The sequence below is a fragment of the Myotis daubentonii genome, chromosome 1 (genome assembly GCF_963259705.1).
Source record: "Myotis daubentonii chromosome 1, mMyoDau2.1, whole genome shotgun sequence".
Lineage (NCBI taxonomy): Eukaryota > Metazoa > Chordata > Mammalia > Chiroptera > Vespertilionidae > Myotis > Myotis daubentonii.
Genome location: NC_081840.1, coordinates 42,775,652 through 42,798,625, shown reverse-complemented (window position 1 = coordinate 42,798,625; position 22,974 = coordinate 42,775,652). Strand labels below are relative to the sequence as shown.

The 22,974-nt window shown below is 44.7% G+C and overlaps 1 protein-coding gene across 4 annotated transcripts in view; it reads right to left on the bottom strand.

The window, feature by feature from the left end:
- Nucleotides 1-22,974, bottom strand: part of CLN6 (CLN6 transmembrane ER protein) — a 95,764-nt gene that overhangs the window by 12,066 nt on the left and 60,724 nt on the right. For 2 of the 4 annotated variants that reach the window (XM_059697168.1, XM_059697186.1), the window contains exon 2: nt 4,621-4,724. In XM_059697168.1, the coding sequence (XP_059553151.1) occupies nt 4,621-4,697 (77 nt within the window). In that variant the 5' untranslated portion in view covers nt 4,698-4,724. Of the gene's footprint in view, nt 1-4,620; nt 4,820-22,974 lie in introns of those variants that run through there. The other 2 variants (XM_059697177.1, XM_059697159.1) reach the window with 2 other exon arrangements.

Genomic DNA, 22,974 nt, shown 5'->3' with positions numbered 1-22,974 from the left:
GCAGGATCCCAGGCCTGGAGGTGGAAGTAAGAAAGGCACTGCATGGAGTTGAGATGCCTGGCTTATGGTGGAGAAGAGAAGGGAGGGACTGGCCTTCAGATTGGGTAGATACTCAGAAACTAAGTGCGAGGACTGCTCAGGGTTCTGAGCCCAGTGACTGGGGCCCCGCCCTGCCCCTGCCCCTTAGTGACCATCAGCGCAAGGCCTCAAAAGGCAGACAGTGATAACCACCAGGCCCGAAGAACTTGTATGGAGAAGGAGGATAAGAGTCCTCAGTGTTCTGTTCCAGAAACTTCCAAACTGGGCAAAGAGAAGGATGTTTGGTGCAGGGAAGAAAGGCGTTTTGAGAGCCTGGGAAAGCACGTAGGTGTAACCATATTAGAGGCTCAGTAATTATTTCCTCCTCCACCTCAGGAAGTGCCTCAGTCGGTGCGGATCCCTGCCATTAGCCCAACCTGGCTTAGCAGGGCAGACACCCAACTTGGGAATCACTGATCGGCATCTAACTGTTTTTTGTTGTTGGCTCACTGACCATGGGAGGCAGATCATGGAGGGTGAAGTCATGCTCTCCCCCATTCCCTGTCCTGGGGATGAACAACCTTAAGCTTTTCCCAAGTTGCTGACTCCACACACTGCCCCCCACCCCAGCCTACATCAGCTCTAGTTCTCAATCATCAGAAACTACTGCTGAGCGCACTGGTGAAAGCACAATGGCAGGTCACCGGAAACAAGGCTGGCCTTTTCTCTCCTCCACAGCTTTACAAGCCCACCATCTGGGGAAACTGACACCCTAGCATTGGGAGCGCATACCTTACAGCTGGCGTATTCAAAGCAGTCAGCAGCATCTGCAAGACGCCTAGCAGAAAAGGAGGGGTTGGCCATGGTGGAGTCAAGCAGGGACCATGAATAGGGACTATCGACTGATTTTGGTTCTATATAAAAAATGGTGAAATATCTGACATGTTGCAAAGTTTGAACAAAAAATACGAAATAAAGGTAAATAAGAGGGGAAAAACAAAGGCAATTAGAAACTCCAGGAAAAACAAAAGCAATATAAGAAAGAACATGTAACTGCTAACTATCACTTCATTTTGTGGAGAACACTATTCACATGGCTTAACTAACGTAAATATTGTATACTGATTTTCAAAGTTTAGAATCAACCCACAGATAAAACACTAAGGACACTATGGTTAAAAAACAGCAGGTAAATGTTGTCAACCTTGACAACTTAGAGTAAAACTATATATGACAGGAGTTGGAGGAAAGGGTAAAGACAGCTAAAGGCTAGAGTAAGCAGGGGACTAATATTCTCCTTTTAAAAAGTAATCAAGGGATACGGCCTACAGTTGACCAAAAACGAAATAAAGGCATATGCAATTCCCTAAGGCTACAAAGGTAACAAAGAAAAAGACTAAAAATAGTGATAAAAGCACTGCCTGCTGAAGATGAAGGAGGTATAAGTGAGCCAAATCATAATAGGGAAAAGTCAGTTGGTAAACATTAGCTTAGAGGATAAAACTGGTAAACCGAGACATAGCAGCTGAACATAGCTTTTAAGAGTGTGGACTTTGGCCCTGTCTGGTGTTGCTCAGTGGTTAGAGTGTCGGTCCACACACTGAAGGGTTGCAGGTTCGATTCCCTCCCCGTCACAGTTGGGGTGCACAGGAGGCAACCAATCGATGTCTCTGTCACATCAATGTTTCTCCCCCGCCCCCCCTTCTACTCTAAAATCAATGGAAAAATATATCTGAGTGCTGGAGGCAAAGACCAAAAAGTGGTTAGCATAATAAATGGCTGAAGGACCTCAGGGCTTTAGCAAGGGCTAAAAGCCATGCACCGATTGTTCTGTCAGAGACAATGGTGGCTGAAGGCAATCTCCTAACCTGATAATCGTGTACTTTTTACCAAACCTTACCATTGATGTCGGTTTGCTTTGCTAAAAGGCAAACGTATATTCTAGTAAATATAAAGCAGTGGGTGGGGAGATTCAGAGAGCTTCGCCCCTAGAGTGAGGCCTCCGCCTGGCTTTCCCCCATGCCTTCTAAATTTATGTTTCTTGTCTACTGTATCCGTTTATGTCGCAGCCCCTTCTCCAGATCCTTGAACCCTCGCTGCAAAAGGTTGCAGCATTTGAGAAAGGATTAACAGACAAACAAAAACCAAAAAGAGTGTGGACTTTGGAGACCACCTAAGTTCACATCCCAGACCTGCCACTAACCAGGTCTTGAGCAAGTTACTTACCTCCTGGACCTCAATGTTCTCATCTGTAAAATAGGGGATAATAGTAGATCCTACGTCAAGAGTTAACATTGGATTAATATGTGCAAAAACTTAGAGCAGGGTCTGGTCCACAGAAACTGCTACACCGTTCCTTATTATTGTCTATAATAATAAAAGCATAATATGCTAATTAGACTGGACGAATGACCTCCCGGACAAGCCAGGGTTGCGAGGGCTGAGGCAGCCGTGAGGGCCCAGCCCCTTGCACAGATTTCATGCATCGGGCCCCTAGTTTAGAAATTTTAATTTAACAGGTAGAAACAGCTAAAAGAAGCTAACATGGTTGTTTCTGGTGCCAGAAAGAGGTAGAACAGGAGACCTTTGCTTTTCACACTAAGCCCTCTGTGCTATTTTATTTAATCATGGGCATATATTGCTTTGATTACAATACAAAAACACTGTCAACAGAGCAGGAATGCCTTGCAAGGTAATGAGCACCTTGTCATTAGAAGCATGTAAAGATGCAGCTGAGGAAATCCAAGCATCCTAGGAATTAGACAGGATGGTTCTCCCTACTACCAAGAGCAGCAATGATAGAATGGACCCAGAGGCACCCAGTGAGGGTGACAGAGACACCCTGAGAGAGCAACCCCCTCACCCCAGACCTAGGGAGCATCCTAGCTGATGGGAAGCTCACGCAGGAGTACGGAGGGACATCACTTGTTAACAACCAAAGTTGAGAAAGAAAAGCAGAAACCAGAAGTCAGAAGCCCTGGATTAGGCCCTGGTTCTTTTTTGTTGTTGTTGTTAATCCTCACCCGAGGATATTTCTCCATTGATTTTCAGGGAGAGTAGAAGAGAGAGGGAAAGACAGAGAGAAACATTGATGTGAGAGAAACACATCAACTGGTTGCCTCCAGCACAAGCCCCAACCAGGGCCCTGGCCGGGGAGGAGCCTGTAACCAAGGTACATGCCCTTGACTGGAATCAAACCCAGGACCCTTTGGTCCGCAGGCCGTCACTCTATCCACTGAGCCAAACTGGCCAGGCCTAGGCTCTGGTTCTTCCCAGCCAATGATGTAAACTCTCTGGGCCTCAGTTTCCCCGTGTGCAAAATACAAAAAGACTAAGATGCTGCACCTTCCACGGCTCGCCTGCACCTGCAGAAAAAAGGCTGCATCCTTAGCCTGCCGGCCAGAGCAGGAACTCGGGCGAGGCACACAGGGCCCGACTCTTTCGTTTTAATAATATATATTTTTATTGACTTCAGAGAGGAAGGGAGAGGGAGAGAGAGATAGAAACGATGATGAGAAAGAAGCATTGACCGCTGGCTGCCTCCTGCACATCCCACTCTGGTGATGGAGCTTGCAACCTGGGCATGTGCCCTGACCAGGAATGGAACCCTGACCTGGTTCAGAGGTTGACACTCAACCACGCTGGCTGGGCCAGGGTCCAGCTCTCAAGTAGGCACTCACTCTCAGGGTTGTGCCCTGTCCGGAGAGTGTCTCCTTAAACGTTTCACTCTCGTCCCAGCCCTGCTGCCATTAAAGGTCCCTCACAACCGGTCTGTATCCTCCTGACACGGTACATCTGGAAAGCGCCAGGACCATCACACTCTTGGCCTTTCCCCAAACTCACGCCCTCTCGGAAACAGCCTTTCTTCCCTGTCACCTACTTCGTCCTTTGAGACTCAGCTCAAGTGCCACTTCCTCCAAGAAGGCCTCCCAGATCCTTCCGTACTGTGAGCCCCTCCCGGCTTCACCTTGCCCACCCCCCTGGCTCAGAGCTGGGCGCACTAGAGATGCTGAACGAATGCTTGCTGAACACCATGTTTCTAGCAGAATGGAGGGAACGATTAGAAGGCGGCTTCCGCGCCTCTTCCTCTGCCCTGGTCCCGGCTGCATCAACCAATAACGTCTTCCCCGGGTGGCAGGAGGGTCAGCGACCACGTGAGGACAGCCCTTCCTCATTCTTCCTCTGGGGAGGATCGTCCTCACTTCGCTGCTGTCTCATTTACATTCGCACACTCTTGGGTTCCCCGGGGCAGGGCGTGAGCCTCCTGATCACACAGAATCCAAGTCCTAGTCGGGGTTGGGAGGACCCCGAGAACTTGGGGGTGGCACCGGGCTGGCAGGTGCGTTGGGGGCCCGAGTGAGCGGGGTGTCCTCTGGGCCCGCCGCCCCCACCCGGGGTCGCTCAGGCTCCCGGAGGGCTCTTCCCAGCTGAGCTCCGGTCTCCAGCCGCCCGGTGGCGCGGCTCGGGGCGGGAGCGGCTGCAGTGCAGGGAGCCCGGCCCGCAGGCAGCCTCCGACCCTCCCCGGGCTCCGCTCCTCCCCGGCCGCCCGCGCCCGGCCCGTGGCGGCGCCGCCGACCCGCTGCTCCGCCGCCGCGCGCCCACCTGGCCTGCAGGAAGGAGGCGCCCGGCTGCGCGCCCGCCGCTCCCGGGTGCTGCCGCCTCCGCGCCGTCGCCTCCATGGCCGCCGGCCGTCGCCGGCCCCTCGGCTCTGCTTCCGGAGTCGGAGCGGGAGAGAAGGGCTCAGCGGGCGGCCGCGAATGCCGCGCGGGGGCGGGCGGGCCGGCGGGAGAGCGCGCGGCCCCGAGGCGCGCGGGAGCCGGGGACCCAGAGGCGGGGCTGGCAGCGGAGGTTAGAGGAGGGAGGGAGGGACAGGAAGGGACCGGGAGGGACCCAGGGAGCTAGGAAGGCGGGGCGACCTCCACCCGGCGGACCGGACGCCGCGATCCCGGCGCCTCCCGCAGGGGCGGGGCGGAGGCCTGGAGAGGGCGCGGGTGGTCACGTGGCGGCGGGCTGGGGTCGCCTGCCCCGGGGGCGGAAGCTTCGCCTGGGCGGGCGGAGGCCCGCATCTTGGTCTGGAGTTGGGTAGGGACCCGCAGAAAGAATAACGCTGGTGTTTGGAGGAACAGAAACAAGTTCGGTGAGAGCGGCGGAGTGCTGGTGGAAGGGGACAGAGTAGACCGAGGGAGGGACCCTGCCTTTACCTGAGAACAATGGCACGTAGTTCAGGGGCAGGGGCGTGGCACAATCTGATGGCATTTTAGACCCTGCCCGCCTCCGCGTGGGGATGGACAGGAGGAGGCAGGACGGGAGACTGGGAGGTGGAGCTTGAGGGTGCAGCTGTCCTAGGGACAGTGGGGAGGTGAGAGTTGACATCGAGTTGTGTGGGAAGTGCCGTAGCTGTGACTTGAATGTCAGGGCTAGGCAAGTGGAAAGCAGGTGAGGGGTAAATGAGAATTCATCTTTGCCCACACGAATCTTGAGGCAGATTCGGGTCAAGAAGGCTGTGGCACCTGTGGCCCCAAAGCTTAGGCCAGACCTGGGAGCTGGGAGGAATGACTTCTGGCTCAGTCAGAACCCAAGAGGCTGCCTGGGGAGACAGCGTCCCTGTGGGAAGAGAGACAAATGGGAAAGCTTGACAACACTCGAGGCAGATTGCCTGTTTCAGTCCTGTTGTTGCTAACTAGCTGTGACACCCAGGCGAATTGCTCAGTCCCTCTCAGCCTCAGTCACTCATCGGCAAGGAGAAGCCTGTGGCATCCACTGCATTAGGTTGTGGTGATTCAAGTGGGTTAGACACATGAAGCCCTTAGCACAGAGTTTGGCCCTGGTGAGTTGTTATTTATAATAGTCTCCCCGACCTGATGCTCCCTCCATGATGTGAGGGGTTTGAGCTATGCCCATTTGCATTTTATTTTCTTCCCTGTCTTCTCGTGGGGTCTTGTATTGGATTTTAAAAATTCGTATTTTTATTGGCTTCAGAGAGGAAGGGAGAGGGAGAGATAGAAACATCAATGATGAGAGAGAATCACTGATTGGCTGCCTCCAGCACCCCCTCGCCTCCAGCACGCCCCCCACCAGGGACCCAGCCTGAAACCCAGACCTGTGTCCTGACCAGGAATTGAACCAGTGACCTCCTGGTTCATAGGTCGACTCTCAACCACTGAGCCACACCAGCTGGGCGATGTCCCTGTTTTGAAGCAGAGAAAATCAATGTCCTGAACTGAAGTCCTGTACCCAAGGTCAGCCAATGGCAATGCCCCTACTGGATCCCAGGTTTAATTTTGGTGAATCTGATCTTCCATCTGCAGACTGGTCTGTGTATGCACCAGAGAAGGACTGAGGCTTCCTGCGCTGACCCCAGTCTCCTCACTTTCTGTTGGCTTTGAAAGCCTGCTGGGCTCCAAAGGAAGGGACTTGAGGCGCCTGTGACGTAACCACAGATTTAATAACACCCAGGGGTGGCTTGCAGCATTAGAGGATGAGGCTGTGTGGAGGGGCCTCTCTGGCCCACTTAATCCTCCAAGCCCTTAAATACCAACAAATCTGTGTCCTGCCTGGGGCCGACAGCTGGCGCTTGTGTAGAGGGGAGTCCAGGCTGGCAGGGGGGCCAGGCCTTCCTCAAAAAACACCATGAAAACTACCCCCAGCTGGTGGGGTGTGAGTCCCTCTCTTTCCCAGCCCATGAGAACTCTTTAAAAACACCCTCTGCCCTAGCTAGCTTGACTCAGTGGATAGAGTGTCAGCCTGTGAACTGAAGGGTCCCAGGTTTGATTCCGGTCAAGGGCACATGCCCTGGTTGCAGCTCGATCTCCAATGGGGTGCGGGTGGGGGTGGTGTGTGTGTGTGTGTGCAGGAGGCAGCTGATCAATGACTCGCTCTCATCATTAATGTTTCTGTCTCTCTCTCCCTTCCTCTCTGAAATCAATAAAAATATATTTAAAAAAATTTCCCCGGGTCCCTTTGTAGTCACTTCTACCCCCCCAATCCCTGTCAACCACTGGTCTTCTTTATGTCATTGTAGTTTTGCTTTTCTTACATTTCATATAAGTGGAATCACCTAGCTTTTCCTTTCTGGGTTTCTTCACGTAAGACCTGCTTTTGAAATTCATCTGTGTGGTTGCATGTATCAGAGTCCAACTCTTTATTGCTGCGTAGAATTCTGTTGTCTGGATGTATCACATCCTGCACCAGTGGAAGGCCATTTGAGTTGTTTCCAGTTTGAGTGATTGTGATAAAGCTGCTAGGAATGTCCTGGTACAAATCTTTGTGTGGACAGATGTTTCATTTCTGTTCAGTAAGTACTAGTGCCTCTCAGGTAAATGGGATTGCTAGGTCCTGGTAAGCATACATATAACTTTATAAGAACTGCAGACAGTCTTCCAAAGTAGCTGGGCCATTTCAGCTGCTCTTTCATCTTAAAAACGTCTGGACTACAGCAGATATAACCACACCAATATCACCCTGATGCTGAGTTAACTCCGATGGCCCTGGAGGTTCCTTATCCGTGCAATGTGAGAGGGGAGCTCTAAACCAGGGCATTCACCTCCACCCCATCTCCCATCTTCCCCTGTGCTTCCGTGATCTTCCTGTACTGGGCGCAGGACAAGGCAGCCTATACATAATGTATGATTGTCTGGGGATTAAATTTCCACCCAAAGTAAAGAGCCCTCGTTGCTTGACTTTAACTATTTATTTGTTTGGCTATAGGATCCTCCAACAAACAATGGGCAAGTCATAATTATAAATGGACCCAGCAGACAAAGCTGGATCCCTTTTCCTAGCTAGACAATAAACCAGGGCCCGTTCTCAGTTACCCAGTCAGTCAGTCAGCATTTGTTGAGCTGCACCACAAAACCAATATTTCTTGCAGCCTTACTGTCCTTGCTCCACCGTTACGTGGATGTTGTCATTGCTCCTTGATAGACGATTAAACGGAAACTTGGAGATGTAAACTAACCTAGCCAAGGCTACCAGGCAGAGGCCAGGATGAACTCGGAGTTCTTTCTGCTATGCCAGTCTGTGTATGTGTTCCTCCCTGTCCCGCGTGGGGCTAAGGGTTCAGGATCTGGAAGAGGAGCCGCACACAAATGAAAGAGACAAGACAAGAGATAATTTGGAAATACTGGGGGGCCAGGCCGGCAAGTCCAACTCAAGGGGAAGGACTTCCACTGGTGCCCAGGCCTCGCCAACCTTTTATTCAACTTTGGTTACACATAAAGCCCTTAGTCAGGCAATTGCGGTAGCAGACAGACTATCTTAAAGGTCAGTAAATATTAGAAGGATTTACTCTGAGACTATTTGGTCAGGAAATAACTTGAGCCCCCATTGTCAGGACTAGACAATCGGTGCATAACTCAGGCCCTTGCCATGGGTTCAAGGTTCACCAGCATTCCGGGATACCTGTTTGCGTTTCTCTGCTAGTGAAGACAATGGGCGGTTTCCCACACCAGTCCTTCCCTGGGGAACATGCAGGGTAGCTGAGGGGCCTAGATTACCATGCATAAGACAATCCAGTTTTTCACTCAGGGCATTCCTGAAAACAGTTGAAAAAACCGACCATTGCATAAAACTCTGTTTTTCCCATAAGAACATTGTTTGAGTTCCGACTTTGTTCCTGATGAAGGTCTTGACATAAGTGAAGTCATGAAAATCTTATATAAGGAAAGTTATTACTAATATAAACCTTTATAATAACTTAATTAGTAAAATTTTGCTTGGTCTTTATGAAACAGGCATGAAGGTATTATAGATATTAATTACACAAGGGGCCTATTCCACTGCAAATTTTTTAATGCAACTCAACCAAAAAACGACTATGTTTTTAAATTTTAAATATAATACAAAACTAAAATGCTAGAAGTGGTAAATGGTGAACATTTAATTAGAAATGCTTTTTATTTATGTTTAGAAAAGCATTGGGAGAAAAATTCTGATGGTTTTGGCCTCTTTATGAATGCTGGACTGAGATTTTGTATGTGACCTTATTTCTCTTGGACCAGGCTCTTTTTAAATTTTTTAAATTTTTTTTATTGATTTCAGAGAGGAAGGGAGAGGGAGAGAGAGAGAAATAGAAACATCAATGAAGAGAGAGAATCATTGATTGGTTGCCTCCTGCACACCCCACACTGGCGATTGAGCACGCAACCCAGGCATGTGCCCTGACCAATAGAGATTTGATTAATACAATTAACCAGCTTGATTTAGTGACATTTATAAATTACTCTACATTGAACAATCAAGTAATATACATTCTTTTCAAGTGCATGTGGAACATTCCCCAAAATTGATCATATAAAAGGCTATAAAATCAGTTTTAACTAATTTCAAAGAATCTGATTTACATATGCCACATTTTATGATCTATGATCATAGATCTAAATTATGCAATTCAGTTAGAAGTCTGTAACAGAAAGATAAATGACACACACCCTGAGATTTTGGAATTAGAAAGTATGCTTCTAAATAATTTATGAGTCAAGTAAGAAATCATAAGAGAAATGGAAAGTTTCATAGACACAACTCTAGGATATGTGATAAGAATTCTAGCCTTGGCTGAGGTGGCTCAGGTGGTGAGTGTCCTCCTGGACACCCAGAGGTCACCAGTTTCCCAGCCAGGGCACATCCCTGGACTGAGGGCTCAAAGATGTTTCTCTCTCTCTTTAAAAATTAATAAAAATATTTCTTTAAAAATTTCTACATATCAAGACTGGTGGATGCAGAAAAATGGTAATTATAAGGCAATTTTTAGCTTTAGATGCTTACATTAGAAAGAAAAAAGGCTGAAAATGAATAAGCTATATTTCACTATAAGAGGAAAAGAAAATAATGGAATAAACCCAAATAAAATATGCATACGAAAAAAGATAAGAGCCAAAATTAATTAAATGAAAAACAAACATACAACAGAGGTGACCAACAAACCAAAGCCAGATAAAATAGACAAACCTTTGGCAAGATTCCTTTTTTTAAAATCCTTATCCAAGGACATGATTTTTAAAAATATCTTTTAGAGAGTGGAAGGGAAAGGGAGAGGGAGAGGGAGAGGGAGAAGGAGAGGAGAGAGAGAGAGAGAGAGAGAGAGAGAGAGAGAGAGAGAGAGAGAGAGAGAGAAACACTGATGTGAGAGAGATACATCGCTTGGTTGCATCCCAGACCAGGGATTGAACCTGAAACCTAGGTATGTGCCCTGACTTGGAATTGAACTAGCAACCATTTGGTGTACAGAACAACGCTCCAACCAACTGAGTCACCCACCAGGGCAAGATTCATTTTTTAAAAGATTTTAATTGATTGATTTGAAAGAAGAGAGAGAGAAATTGAGATTTGTTGTTCCACTGATCACTTATTTGTGCCCTCATTGGTTGCTTCTTGTATGTGCCCTAACCAGGGACCAAGCCTGCAACCTTGGCATATTGGGATGACGCTCCATCCAATGGAGTTACCAGGCCAGGTGGCAAGATTCATTTTATTTATTTATCTTTTTAATTAAATCTTTATTGTTCAGATTATTACATTTGTTCCTCTTTTTTCCCCCCATAACTCCCCTCCTCCCAGTTCCCGCCCCACCCTCCGCCTTCACTCCCCACCCACTGTCCTCATCCATAGGTGCACGATATTTGTCCAGTCTCTTCCCGCATCTCCCAAACCCCTTTCCCCCCAAGAATAGTCAGTCCATTCCCTTTCTATGTCCCTGATTCTATTATGATCACCAGATTATTTATTCACTTGATTCTTAGATTCACTTGTTGATAGATGCATGTTTGTTGTTCATAATTTTTATCGTTACCTTTTTCTTCTTCTTCCTCTTCTTAAAGGATATCTTTCAGCATTTCATATAATACTGGTTTGGTGGTGATGAACTCCTTTAGCTTTTCCTTATCTGTGAAGCTCTTTATCTGACCTTCAGTTCTGAATGATAGCTTTGCTGGATAAAGTAATCTTGGTTGTAGGTTCTTGCTATTCATCACTTTGAATATTTCTTGCCATTCCCTTCTGGCCTGCAAAGTTTCTGTTGAGAAATCAGCTGACAGTCATATGGGAATTCCCTTGTAGGTAACTGACTGTCTTTCTCTTGCTGCTTTTAAGATTCTCTCTTTGTCTTTTGCTCTTGGCATTTTAAGTATGATGTGTCTTGGTGTGGTCCTCTTTGGATTCCTTTTGTTTGGGGTTCTCTGCGCTTCCTGGACCTGTAAGTCTATTTCTTTCACCAGGTGGGGGAAGTTTTCTGTCATTATTTCTTCAAATAGGTTTTCAATATCTTGCTCTCTCTCATCTTCTGGCATCCCTATAATTCTGATGTTGGTACGCTTGAAGCTGTCCCAGAGGCTCCTTACGCTATCTTCGTATTTTCGGATTCTTTTTTCATTTTGCTTTTCCAGTTGGGTGTTTTTTGCTTCTTCGCATTTCAAATCTTTGACTTGATTCTTGCGCTCCTCTGGTCTGCTGTTGGGAGTCTGTATAGTATTCGTTATTTCAGTCTGTGTATGCCTAATTTCTAATTGGTTCTTTATCATAACATCGAGGGTCTCATGAGATTTCTTGAGGATCTCACTACATTTATCAGCGGCTTCTAGACAGTTCTTAAGAGACCTTAAAAGTGTGGTTCTGAACTCAATATCCTCCATTGACAGTTTTGTCCTGTTTCTTTGTCTCCGCATTTTTTATGCTTTCTTGGTGCACCCCCTAGTGTTCTTTGTGCGCAGTCTTGTTGTAGTTAAGCCTTGATTGTTGTCGGCAATACCGGGGGTGATTTGACCTCCAGGCTAACTGGCTATGAGAGTCAGCTGTGTCTGCAGTGGGAGAGCTTCTGTGCTGGATCTCTAGGGTGGTGCTAATCTAGCGTTTGCCTGAGGCTATCCGGCAAAAGGCCTCTCGCAGGGCTTGGGCGGGGTGGGTCCCCGGGGATCTACAGGGCAGGCCGGAGCGAGCAGTTATGGCTGCTCTCAGTTCCGTCCCTAGGGGCTCTGCCTCACAGAGTCCCAGCAACCGCTGCAAACCTCAGAGAGAAAGCTGCCTTCGAGTTCCGACCGAAGCCAGACAGTCCCGCTTCTCCCGTTTGAGTCTGGGTCCCTAGAGACTCACCCGGATCTGGAGCTCAGAGTCTGAAACTCCCTCCTGATTGAAAACAACAACTGCACCCTCCACCTCCAGCCAGCTCCGCGTGCACTCCGCACCTGAGTATTTCACTTCAGCACTGCGCCTCCTCTAAGTCTGGGTATGATATTCTCTTTCCTCCTAGTTGTAGAATTTCCACTCAGCCAGCCTTCCTGTGGTTCTGGATGATGTCCATTCCGTCTTTTAGTTGTTTTTTTGAGGTGGTTGTTCGAGGCAGCAATCTCCAGCATTAACCTATGCTGCCATCTTGTTTTTTTCCCCGCAAGATTCATTTTAAAGGGAGGTGGGGTGGGGTGGGTAGCAGCATGCCCAAATAATAACAGAATAACAGAAGCAAGCTGCAAATACAGAAGAGATTAAAAAGATAACATGAGTATATCGAGAATAACATTACACCAATTAATTAAAAACTTATTGGAAGAGAAACACTTATAGAAAACTGTAACTTATCAAAGCTGTATCAAGAAAATCTGCTTTTTACAATAGTGGTAAAGAAATGGAATCAGTGTTTTGTTTTTTAAAATCAAGTATAGCTGGTTTTTAGGCAATCCCTAGCAGATTTTCATAGAACACATTATTGTGATTTTATACAAATTCTTACAAAGAATTTGAGTAATACTCCCCAACTCATTATATGAGTTTAGTATAACCTTGAAATATAATCAATCAAGGACCGTATGAGAAAGAAAAGAACGGAATACATCATGAACATAGATAGAGATATTATAAACAACATACTAGCAAGTCAAATCCAACAGTGTATAATAAAGACAATTCATCATGACTAAGCTGGATTTATCCCAATAATATTAGAATGATTTAACATTAAGGACCTGTCGCTTTATTTATTTTATTTTATTATTATTTTTTTAAAAATATTTTTATTGATTTCAGAGAGAGGAAGGGAGAGGGAGAGAGAGAGAAACATCAATAATGAGAGAGACTCATTGATTGGCTGCATCTCACATGCCCCCACTGGGGATCGAGCCCGCAACCCGGGCGTGTCTCCTTGGCCAAATTGAACCCAGGACCCTTCAGTCCCCAGGCTGACACTCTATCCACTAAGCCACACCAGCTAGGGCAAGTACCTATAACTTTAATTCATCCCATTAATGGGTTAAAGGAGAAGTTATATGATTATCTCAATAGATGTGGTAAAGTCCTTCAGTAAAAGCCAACATCCATTAATGATAAAAGCAGGATAAAACAAAACTTCCTAATGTTAAAAGGAATTTTTAAAAAAGCCTATAGTAGCAATCATTCTTAATGGCAATCATTGAAAACATTGTTCCTTTAAGAGCAAAACAAGACAAAGGTGTTTGTGAGCACCTCTTTTGTTCAATGAGGCAAAGATAAGAGACATAAGAAGAAAGAAGGAAACAACACTGTCATTATTTGCAGCTAATATAATTGTATACACTGAAAAACCCCCAAAATCGACAAATTATTAGAATTCATAAGAGAGTCCAGCAAGGTTGCTAAATATGAAAACTGGGGTGAAAGTATTTGTGATATTTATTACTGACAAAAAATTAAGATCAAGATGTTAATCTTAAGAAAAAGACAAACTAGTAGAATAACGGGCAAAAGACATTAATAGGCACTTTACAAAAATAGGGAACAATTTGCCAACAAAAAGTAACAACACACTCAACCCCATTGACAATCGGGTAAATATATGCCAATGGCACAATAAGATACTATTTTCCATCAACTCCATTGGGAAAAAATTAAAAAAATTAGTAACACCAAGTGCTGGTGGGGCTGAGGATCAGTGGGACCTTTTATATACCACCCGTGGACTGTAAATTGGTACAACTATGAAAGACACTTTGGCAATATTTTGTAAAATTAAACTAGATATGCTACAGAGAACTTCTTGCACATGCATAAGAATATTCATTGCAGTACCATTACAATAGCAAAACATTGGAATCTCCTAAATGTGCATTGACAGGAGAATGGATAAATAAATAGCTGTTCAGGCAGTGAATGCACTACAGTGACACACATAATCTGGTCAAATATCTATACATATAAAAGGCTAATATGCAAAGTGTCCCCTCAGGAGTTCAACTGGGAGACGGGGAGTTTGATTGCTCGCTATGACATGCGCTGACCACCAGGGGGCAGTGTGGAATGAAGGAAAGCCTTGGCCAGCAGCTGGCAGCTGGGGGGAAGGAAGGCCCCGGCCAGCAGCCAGAAAGCCCCGATCGGCCCTGATCACTGGCCAGGCCTAGGGACCCTACCCGTGCACGAATTTCGTGCACTGGGCCTCTAGTAACATACGAAATAGGAAAGCTGTGGGAAACTACAGATAATTATGATATCAATTTTATAAAGCTCAATCAAGTAAGTAAGCTAAATATTTGTTTAGGGGAGCATAAACATGTGATAAAACTACGTATTTTCAAAAACCAAGAAATGGTTCAACATAAAATTCAAACTAGTATTACCTCTGGTGAGAAGGTAGAATAAGATAGGACAAGAGGTATACAGGTGGATGCATCAATAGGTAACGTTCTCGTTCTTAAGTTGGATGGTAGGTTTACAGGAATTTATTTTATGTCACATTTATTCTTTTTTTTTTTTTTTTTTTTTTTTTTTTTTTTTTTTTTTTTTTTTTTTTATTGCTTAAAGTATTACAAAGGATATTACATATGTATCCATTTTATCCCCCCGCCCTAGACAGTCCCCTAGCCTCCCCTATCACCCAGTGTCTTATGTCCATTGGTTATGCTTATATGCATGCATACAAGTCCTTTAGTTGATCTCTTACCCCCCTACCTCCTGCCCCCCAACCCTCCCCGGCCTTCCCGCTGCAGCTCGACAATCTGTTTGAGGCAGCTCTGCCTCTGTATCTATTATTGTTCAAAAGTTTATAATGGTCTCTATTGTCCACGAATGAGTGAGATCATGTGGTATTTTTCCTTTATTGACTGGCTTATTTCACTTAGCATAATGCTCTCCAGTTCCATCCATGACGTTGCAAATGGTAAGAGTTCCTTCCTTTTTACAGCAGCATAGTATTCCATCGTGTAGATGTACCACAGTTTTCTAATCCATTCATCTACTGATGGGCACTTAGGCTGTTTCCAGATCTTAGCTATGGTGAATTGTGCTGCTATGAACATAGGGGTGCATATATCCTTTCTGATTGGTGTTTCTGGTTTCTTGGGATATATTCCTAGAAGTGGGATCACAGGGTCAAATGGGAGTTCCATTTTCAGTTTTTTAAGGAAACTCCATACTGTCTTCCATAGTGGCTGCACCAGTCTGCATTCCCACCAGCAGTGCACAAGTGTTCCTTTTTCTCCACATCCTCTCCAGCACTTGTCGTTTGTTGATTTGTTGATGATAGCCAGTCTGACAGGTGTGAGATGGTACCTCATTGCTGTTTTGATTTGCATCTCTCGGATGATTAGTGACTTTGAGCATGTTTTCATATGTCTCTTGGCTTTCTGAATGTCCTCTTTTGAAAGGTGTCTATTTAGGTCCTTTGCCCATTTTTTGATTGGATTGTTTATCTTTCTTTTGTTAAGTTGTATGAGTTCCCTATAAATTTTGGAGATTAGGCCCTTATCAGATATGTCATTGGCAAATATGTTTTCCCACACAGTGGGTTTTCTCATTGTTTTGTTGATGGTTTCTTTTGCTGTGCAGAAGCTTTTTATTTTGATGTAGTCCCATTTGTTCATTTTTTCTTTAGTTTCAAGTGCCCTAGGAGCTGTATCAGTGAAGAAATTGCTTCGGCATATGTCTGAGATTTTCTTGCCTTTGGATTCTTCTAGAATTTTTATGGTATCCTGTCGTACATTTAAGTCCTGTATCCATTTTGAGTTTATTTTTGTGTATGGTGTAAGTTGGTGGTCTAGTTTCATTTTCTTGCATATATCTGTCCAATTTTCCCAACACCATTTATTGAAGAGACTATCTTGGCTCCATTGTATGTTCTTGCCTCCTTTGTCAAATATTAATTGAGCATATTGGTTCGGGCCGATTTCTGGGCTCTCTATTCTATTCCATTGATCTATGTGCCTATTCTTGTGCCAGTACCAGGCAGTTTTGAGAACAGTGGCTTTGTAATACAACTTGATATCTGGTATTGAGATCCCACCTACTTTGTTCTTTTTCAGGATTGCTGCAGCTATTCGGGGTCTTTTTTTATTCCAGATGAATTTTTGGAAAGTTCGTTCTAGATCTCTGAAGTATGCTGTTGGTACTTTAATGGGAAGTGCGTTGAATTTATAGATTGCTTTGGGTAGTATGGACATTTTGATGATGTTGATTCTACCAATCCATGAACACGGTATGTTCTTCCATCTGTTTATGTCTTCCTCTATGTCTTTTTTCAATGTCCTGTAGTTTTCCGAGTATAGGTCTTTTACCTCTTTAGTTAAGTTTATTCCTAGGTAGCTTAGTTTTTTTGGTGCAATGGTAAACGGGATTGTTTTTATAATCTCTCTTTCTGAAAGTTCACTATTGGTGTATAGAAATGCCTCAGATTTCTTGGGGTTAATTTTGTATCCTGCTACATTGCCAAATTCATGTATTAAGTCTAGTAGCTTTTTGATGGAATCTCTAGGGTTTTGTATGTATAATATCATGTCGTCTGCAAATAAGGACAGTTTTACTTCCTCTTTTCCAATTTGGATGCCTTTTATTTCTTCTTCTTGCCGAATTGCAATGGCTAACACTTCCAGTACTATGTTGAACAGGAGTGGTGAGAGGGGGCATCCCTGTCTTGTTCCTGTTCTTAGGGGAAATGGTGTTAGTTTTTGTCCGTTGAGTATGATGCTGGCTGTGGGCCTGTCATATATGGCTTTTATTATGTTGAGGTATGATCCTTCTACTCCCACCTTGCTGAGAGTTTTTATCAAAAATGGGTGTTGAATTTTGTCAAATGCTTTTTCTGCATCAATTGATATGACCATGTGGTTTTTTTCTTTCAATTTGTTTATGTGATGTATCACGTTTATTGATTTGCGGATATTGTACCATCCTTGCATACCTGGGATAAATCCTACTTGGTCATGGTGTATGATCTTTCGGATGTACTGCTGGATCCGATTTGCTAAGATTTTGTTGAGGATTTTGGCATCTATGTTCATGAGGGATATTGGCCTGTAATTCTCTTTCATTGTGTTGTCTTTACCTGGTTTTGGTATTAGGGTGATGCTGGCTTCATAGAATGAGCTTGGAAGTGTTCCTTCCTCTTGAATTTTTTGTAGTAGTCTGAGGAGGATAGGTTTTAGTTCTTCCTTGAATGTTTGGTAAAACTCCCCTGTGAAGCCGTCTGGTCCTGGGCTTTTGTTTGATGGAAGCTTTTTGATGACTGCTTCAATTTCTTCCATAGTAATTGGCCTGTTGAGATTTTTAGATTCTTCCTGATTGAGTTTTGGAATGCTGTATTTTTCTAGGAATTTGTCCATTTCCTCCAGGTTGTCTAGTTTGTTGGAGTAAAGCTGTCCATAGTATTTTTTAACAATCATTTGTATTTCTGTGGGGTCTGTTGTTATTTCGCCTCTATCGTTTCTGATTTTATTTATTTGGGTCCTCTCTCTCTGCTTCTTGGTGAGTCTGGCTAGAGGTTTATCAATCTTGTTTATCCTTTCAAAGAACCAGCTCTTGGTTTCATTGATTTTCTGTATTGTTTTTTTGGTTTCTATGTCATTTATTTCTGCTCTAATCTTTATTATCTCCTTCCTTCTGCTCACTCTGGGGTTTTCTTGTTGCTCTCTTTCTAATTCTTTGAGTTGTAGAGTTAGATGATTTACTACCATTTTTTCTTGTTTTTTGAGATAGGCCTGTAGAGCTATAAACTTCCCTCTCAGGACTGCTTTCAATGTGTCCCATAGGTTTTGGATTGTTGTGTTTTCATTGTCATTAGTTTCCAGGATGTTTTTAATTTCTTCTTTGATCTCATTGGTAACCCAATCAATATTTAATAGCATGCTATTCAGCTTCCAGGTGTTTGAGTATTTTGGGTTGTTTTTATTGTAGTTTATTTCTAATATTATGCCATCGTGGTCTGCGAAGACGCTTTTTATGATTTCAATCTTCTTGAATTTGGGGATACTTTGCTTGTGACCCAATATGTGGTCTATTTTTGAATATGTCCCATGAGCACCTGAGAAGAACGTATATTCTCTGGCTTTGGGGTGAAGTGTTCTGAAGATGTCTATTAAGTCCATCTGATCTAGTGAGTCATTTAGGATTGCTGTATCTTTGCTGATTGTTTGTCTGTAGGACTTATCCAGTGCTGTCAATGGTGTATTAAAGTCCCCTACTATGATTGTATTGTTGTCGATCTCTCCTTTGATATTTTCCAGGAGTTTTTTTATGAATTTGGGTGCTCCTACATTGGGTGCATATATGTTTACCAGGGTTATATCTTCTTGTTGTATTGATCCCTTTAGTATTATGAAGTGGCCTTCCTTATCTCTTGTTAAGGCCTTCACTTTGAGGTCTATTTTGTCCGATATAAGTATTGCTACCCCAGCTTTCTTTTCCTTTCCATTTGCCTGAAAGATATTTTTCCATCCTTTCACTTTCAGTCTGTGTGAGTCCCTTCTAATGAGGTGGGTTTCTTGTAGACAGCAGATGTATGGGTCATGTTTTTTTATCCATTCAGCCACTCGATGTCTTTTGGTTGGAGCATTTAGTCCGTTTACGTTTAAAGTTATTATTGAAAGGTACTTGTTTGTAGCCATTTCTTTTTGTGTGTGTGTGTGGCTGTTTTCTTTCTGAGCTTTTTATTTCTTCTTTTTATACCAGTCCCTTTAGCATTCCTTGCATTGCTGGCTTGGTGGTGACAAACTCCCTTAGTCTTTTTTTGTCTGTGAAGCTTCTTATTTCCCCTTCAAGTTTGAATGATAGCCTTGCTGGATAGAGTATTCTTGGATTCAGTCCTTTGCTTTGCATCACTTTGTAAATTTCAGTCCATTCTTTTCTGGCCTGATGTGTTTCTGTTGAGAAGTCATTTGACAATCTAATGGGAGACCCCTTGTATGTAACTTTCCGTCTCTCTCTTGCAGCCTGTAAGATTCTCTCTTTGTCCTGAACATTTGCCATGGTGATTATGATGTGTCTTGGTGTGGGTCTTTTCGGGTTCACCTTGTTTGGGACTCTCTGGGCTTGTGTGACTTTTTTCTTCCCCACCTCAGGAAAGTTTTCTGATATTATTTCTTCGAGTAGGTTTTCTAATCCTTGTTCATCTTTCTGTTGTTCTGGTACTCCTATTATTCGTATGTTGTTTCGTTTCATGTTGTCCCAAAGCTCCCTTAGGCTCTCCTCCTGTCTTTTAATTTTTTTCTCCAATTGCAGTACATTTTGGGTGTGTTTTGCTTCCTTGTCTTCTAATTCACTTATTCGGTCCTCCGCTTCTCCTAGTCTACTGTTGATACTTTCAATGGAGTTTTTCATTGCAGCTATATCACTCTTCATTTCTTCTTGGGTCTTACTTAGGTTGTTGATTTTTTCATCTGTTTCTTCTAGCTTCTTCCATATGTTGTCGATTTTTTCATCTGTTTCTTCTAGCTTCTTCCATATGTTATCGATTTTTTCATCTGTTTCTTCTTGCTTCTTGCAGAGGTTGTCGATTTTTTCCTCCATCCGGTTTATGCACTCTAGGATCCTTATTCTGAATTCTTTATCTGTCATGTTGCATGCCTCTGTATTACTTAGCTGCTTTTCTGGAGAGTCCTCCTTCTCTTTCCTTTGGGGGTTTCTTTGTCTACCCATGTTTGATCTCACTGACATATCTAGACGTTGAGTTGTTCAGTGGTTGCTCCCTTGGTGGCAGTGACTCCTTGGTCTGTGGTTGCTCTTCGGGCGGTTGTGGTAGCAGCTGCTCTTGAGTTGGCAGCAGCTCCTCTGGTGGGTGCTGTTCACAGCTGTGGTGGCTCTTCCGGCTGGTGGGGCGAGGTTTCACGTACAGCTGCTGTTCCTCAGCAGAGGATGAGATGCTCAGGAGGTTGCTGTTGCTTGGATCTGCTGCGTTGATTTAAAGGCACAAAATACAACACAACAAGGCACCACGTACCAGGCACTATACACAAATATATTCACGATATTAATAACCCCAATTAAAGGTGACCACCTGAATTAAGAGAATTAGGGGATAAGGAAGAAGGAAGAGAAAAAGATAAAAGAGAAGAAGGAAAGGAAAAGTAGGGACCAAAAAAAGGGAGTGCAAAAATGAAATTGGGAAAAAGGAAGGGGGAAAATAAAAGCGAGAAAAGAAAAAAAAAAAAAAAAAGAGCGAAAAGAGAGAATGAAGTGGAAGAGGGAAGAGACTTTTTATATGAGGAGGATACTCCTATAGAACAGCCATTAATCCCAACAAATTCCAGCAACAGCTCCCTGGATATGAATGCAAACTAGGAACAACCAATAATATAACAATGAAAATAGAATGGTGAACACTAATCCCAAAATAAAATAAAGAAAAAATAAAATGGCACTTTAAAAAATGGTAAAATGGTAGCAGTAATAATACTGGTTAAAAATAAGAAGGTAGTAATTAAAAGGGTAAAATCAGGTGATGGAAAAAGAAGAAAAGAAAGAAAAAAAAGAAGAAAAAAAAAAAGAACAGAAAAAAAAAGAATGAAAAAAAAATTGGTTTCTTAGTTAAAAAGTGAAAAAAGAAAAAAAATTGCAGTAGTGAAGGTCCTTCGTTTCTTCTATTCTTCAGTGTGGCTCGCCTTAGACCTTCCAGGTATTCAGGAGAGTGTTGAGTTTCCCTGCGATATACTGTTCCTCTGTGTTGTAAACCACAGTCCTTATTTTAAAGCATGCCGCATTTATTTCCCAGACTGCCTTATTTTGTGTTTAGCAAAGAGTCAGTTTGTGGGTCAGCCTCTGGGTGGCAGTGTTCTGGGGTTGGCCTCTGAGGCTATAGGGCCTCTCTGTCCAGTGGAAGTTCACTGCCCATAGCTGACTGCGTAATAGTTAGTTACCGGCGCTATGTTGTTGCTGGGATTGAAAATCCCCCTATAGGCCAGACCCTGTTAACTCCCAGGGACTGATCAGGTTATCTTAATCCTTGATCTCGTACAGGGTGGAATCTGGGTGTGGCTGTGCTCCTTGCCTGAGGGCTGGGGGGAGGAGACTCCCTCTCAGGAGCGGGTGGATGCCCCAGTCCCGGGCTCTGGGGTGTCTCAGCACTCAATTCACTACCACCTCTCCCGGCTCCCCCTCTTTCCCCAGTCTCTCCCCAGATTCCACTCCCCAGCACACTCTCCCTCTCTTCAGCACAGGTGAGTGTCTGTATCCGAAATGTCCCATGAACAGGATTCAGTGAAAACAAACAAACAAATGCCGGCCGCGGAAACGGGGAAGGCTTGGTTTCTGTAAGCTTCTTCTCTTACCGGGACTGCATGGTCAGGTCAGCTCTTCAGGCTGCCCCCTTTAGGCTCAGTCCTCCGTGATCACAGAACCCAGCTCTCAATTTCCCTGGCGGCACCAGGAATCCCGCGGTTCTCCTTTCCCCCGTCAGGGGCTGTGCCTGTCCCAAGGGACGCGGCTGTCTGCCACGCGGTCTCCCTCCGACTCTCTGGGCTCAGAGGTCTGGCAAACTTTCCTGCCCAAATCCCTGGTTTTTTTTTTACCTTACCAGGGAAGTTCTGCTCTTCCCGGCTGTAAACCCTCTCACCAGCTGAGCAATTTCGCCAATTCGGTGTGAGTGTTACTAGCTTCAGCTGCTCGTTCCATTTGCTCCGGGACACGACCTGGGACACGTCTGCCTATATCGCCGCCATCTTTATCACATTTATTCTTTTGATGTATCAAACATTAGGCATGAAATAGTTTTAAAGTAGCCTGTAGTTTCCTTCTTTCACCACTACATGGCAGGCTAGTCCATCAGTAAAGTGACTCCTGGAAGGAAAAGGCTGATGAAAAAGGGAATGTACCCTGTGCCAGCATTCTAGTTGCATTCACTTTCTCCCATAGGAACACATGTAAAACAGGGCTTTGTGTTCTTAGAGAGTTTACCTGCATAACCAGGCCAGCTCAGGTGCACATTACTCTGGTCTGGATCCTGAATCCTTGTGGCTGGGTTTTGGTTTTGTCCTTTCTGCCTGGTTATGTAACAATTTTATAAACTTCTATGTGTTTTATATTTATATGCATAGCTCATGGACACAGACAATAGTGTGGTAAAGGCCTCGGGTGGGGGGGTTAGGGTCTGGGTGGAGAGGGGCACGGGGGGGGGGGGGAGAAATGGGGGGACATCTGTAATACTGTGAACAATAAAACATAGATTAAACAAAAGTGTATATCAGCTGGAACATTGATTTTTATTTCTCAGAATTTTCCAATATCTACCAAGGTGTTCATTCCTTAAGTTAACAACATGGAGCATGAGGTTCGTTACTTGGCCTCCCTCATGGCAAGCGACACATCTAACTCTGCGACACACCGAACAACACGTCTATATGTTCATGGATTTGGGCTATGTTCTTCAGCCTTAGCATTAGAACCACTGTTTAATGAATGTCTGGATGACACTGTTATAATATACTAGAGGCCCGGTGCACAAAAATTTGTGCACTCGGGGGGGGGGGGCCCTCAGCCTGGCCTGTGCCCTCTCGCAGTCTGGAACCCTCGGGAGATAACGACCTGCTGGCATAGGCCTGCTCCCGGGTGGCAGAGGGCAGGCCCAATCCCTAGGTGCAGCCCCTGGTTGGGCTCAGAGCAGGGCCCATTGGGGAGTTGGGGCGCCGCCCCCTGTCACACACAGAGCAGCGCGGATTGGGAGGTTGCGATGCCACCCTCAGTCACGCTCAGGGTAGGGCCGATTGGGGGGTTGGGGCACTGCCCCCTGTCACACTCAAGGCA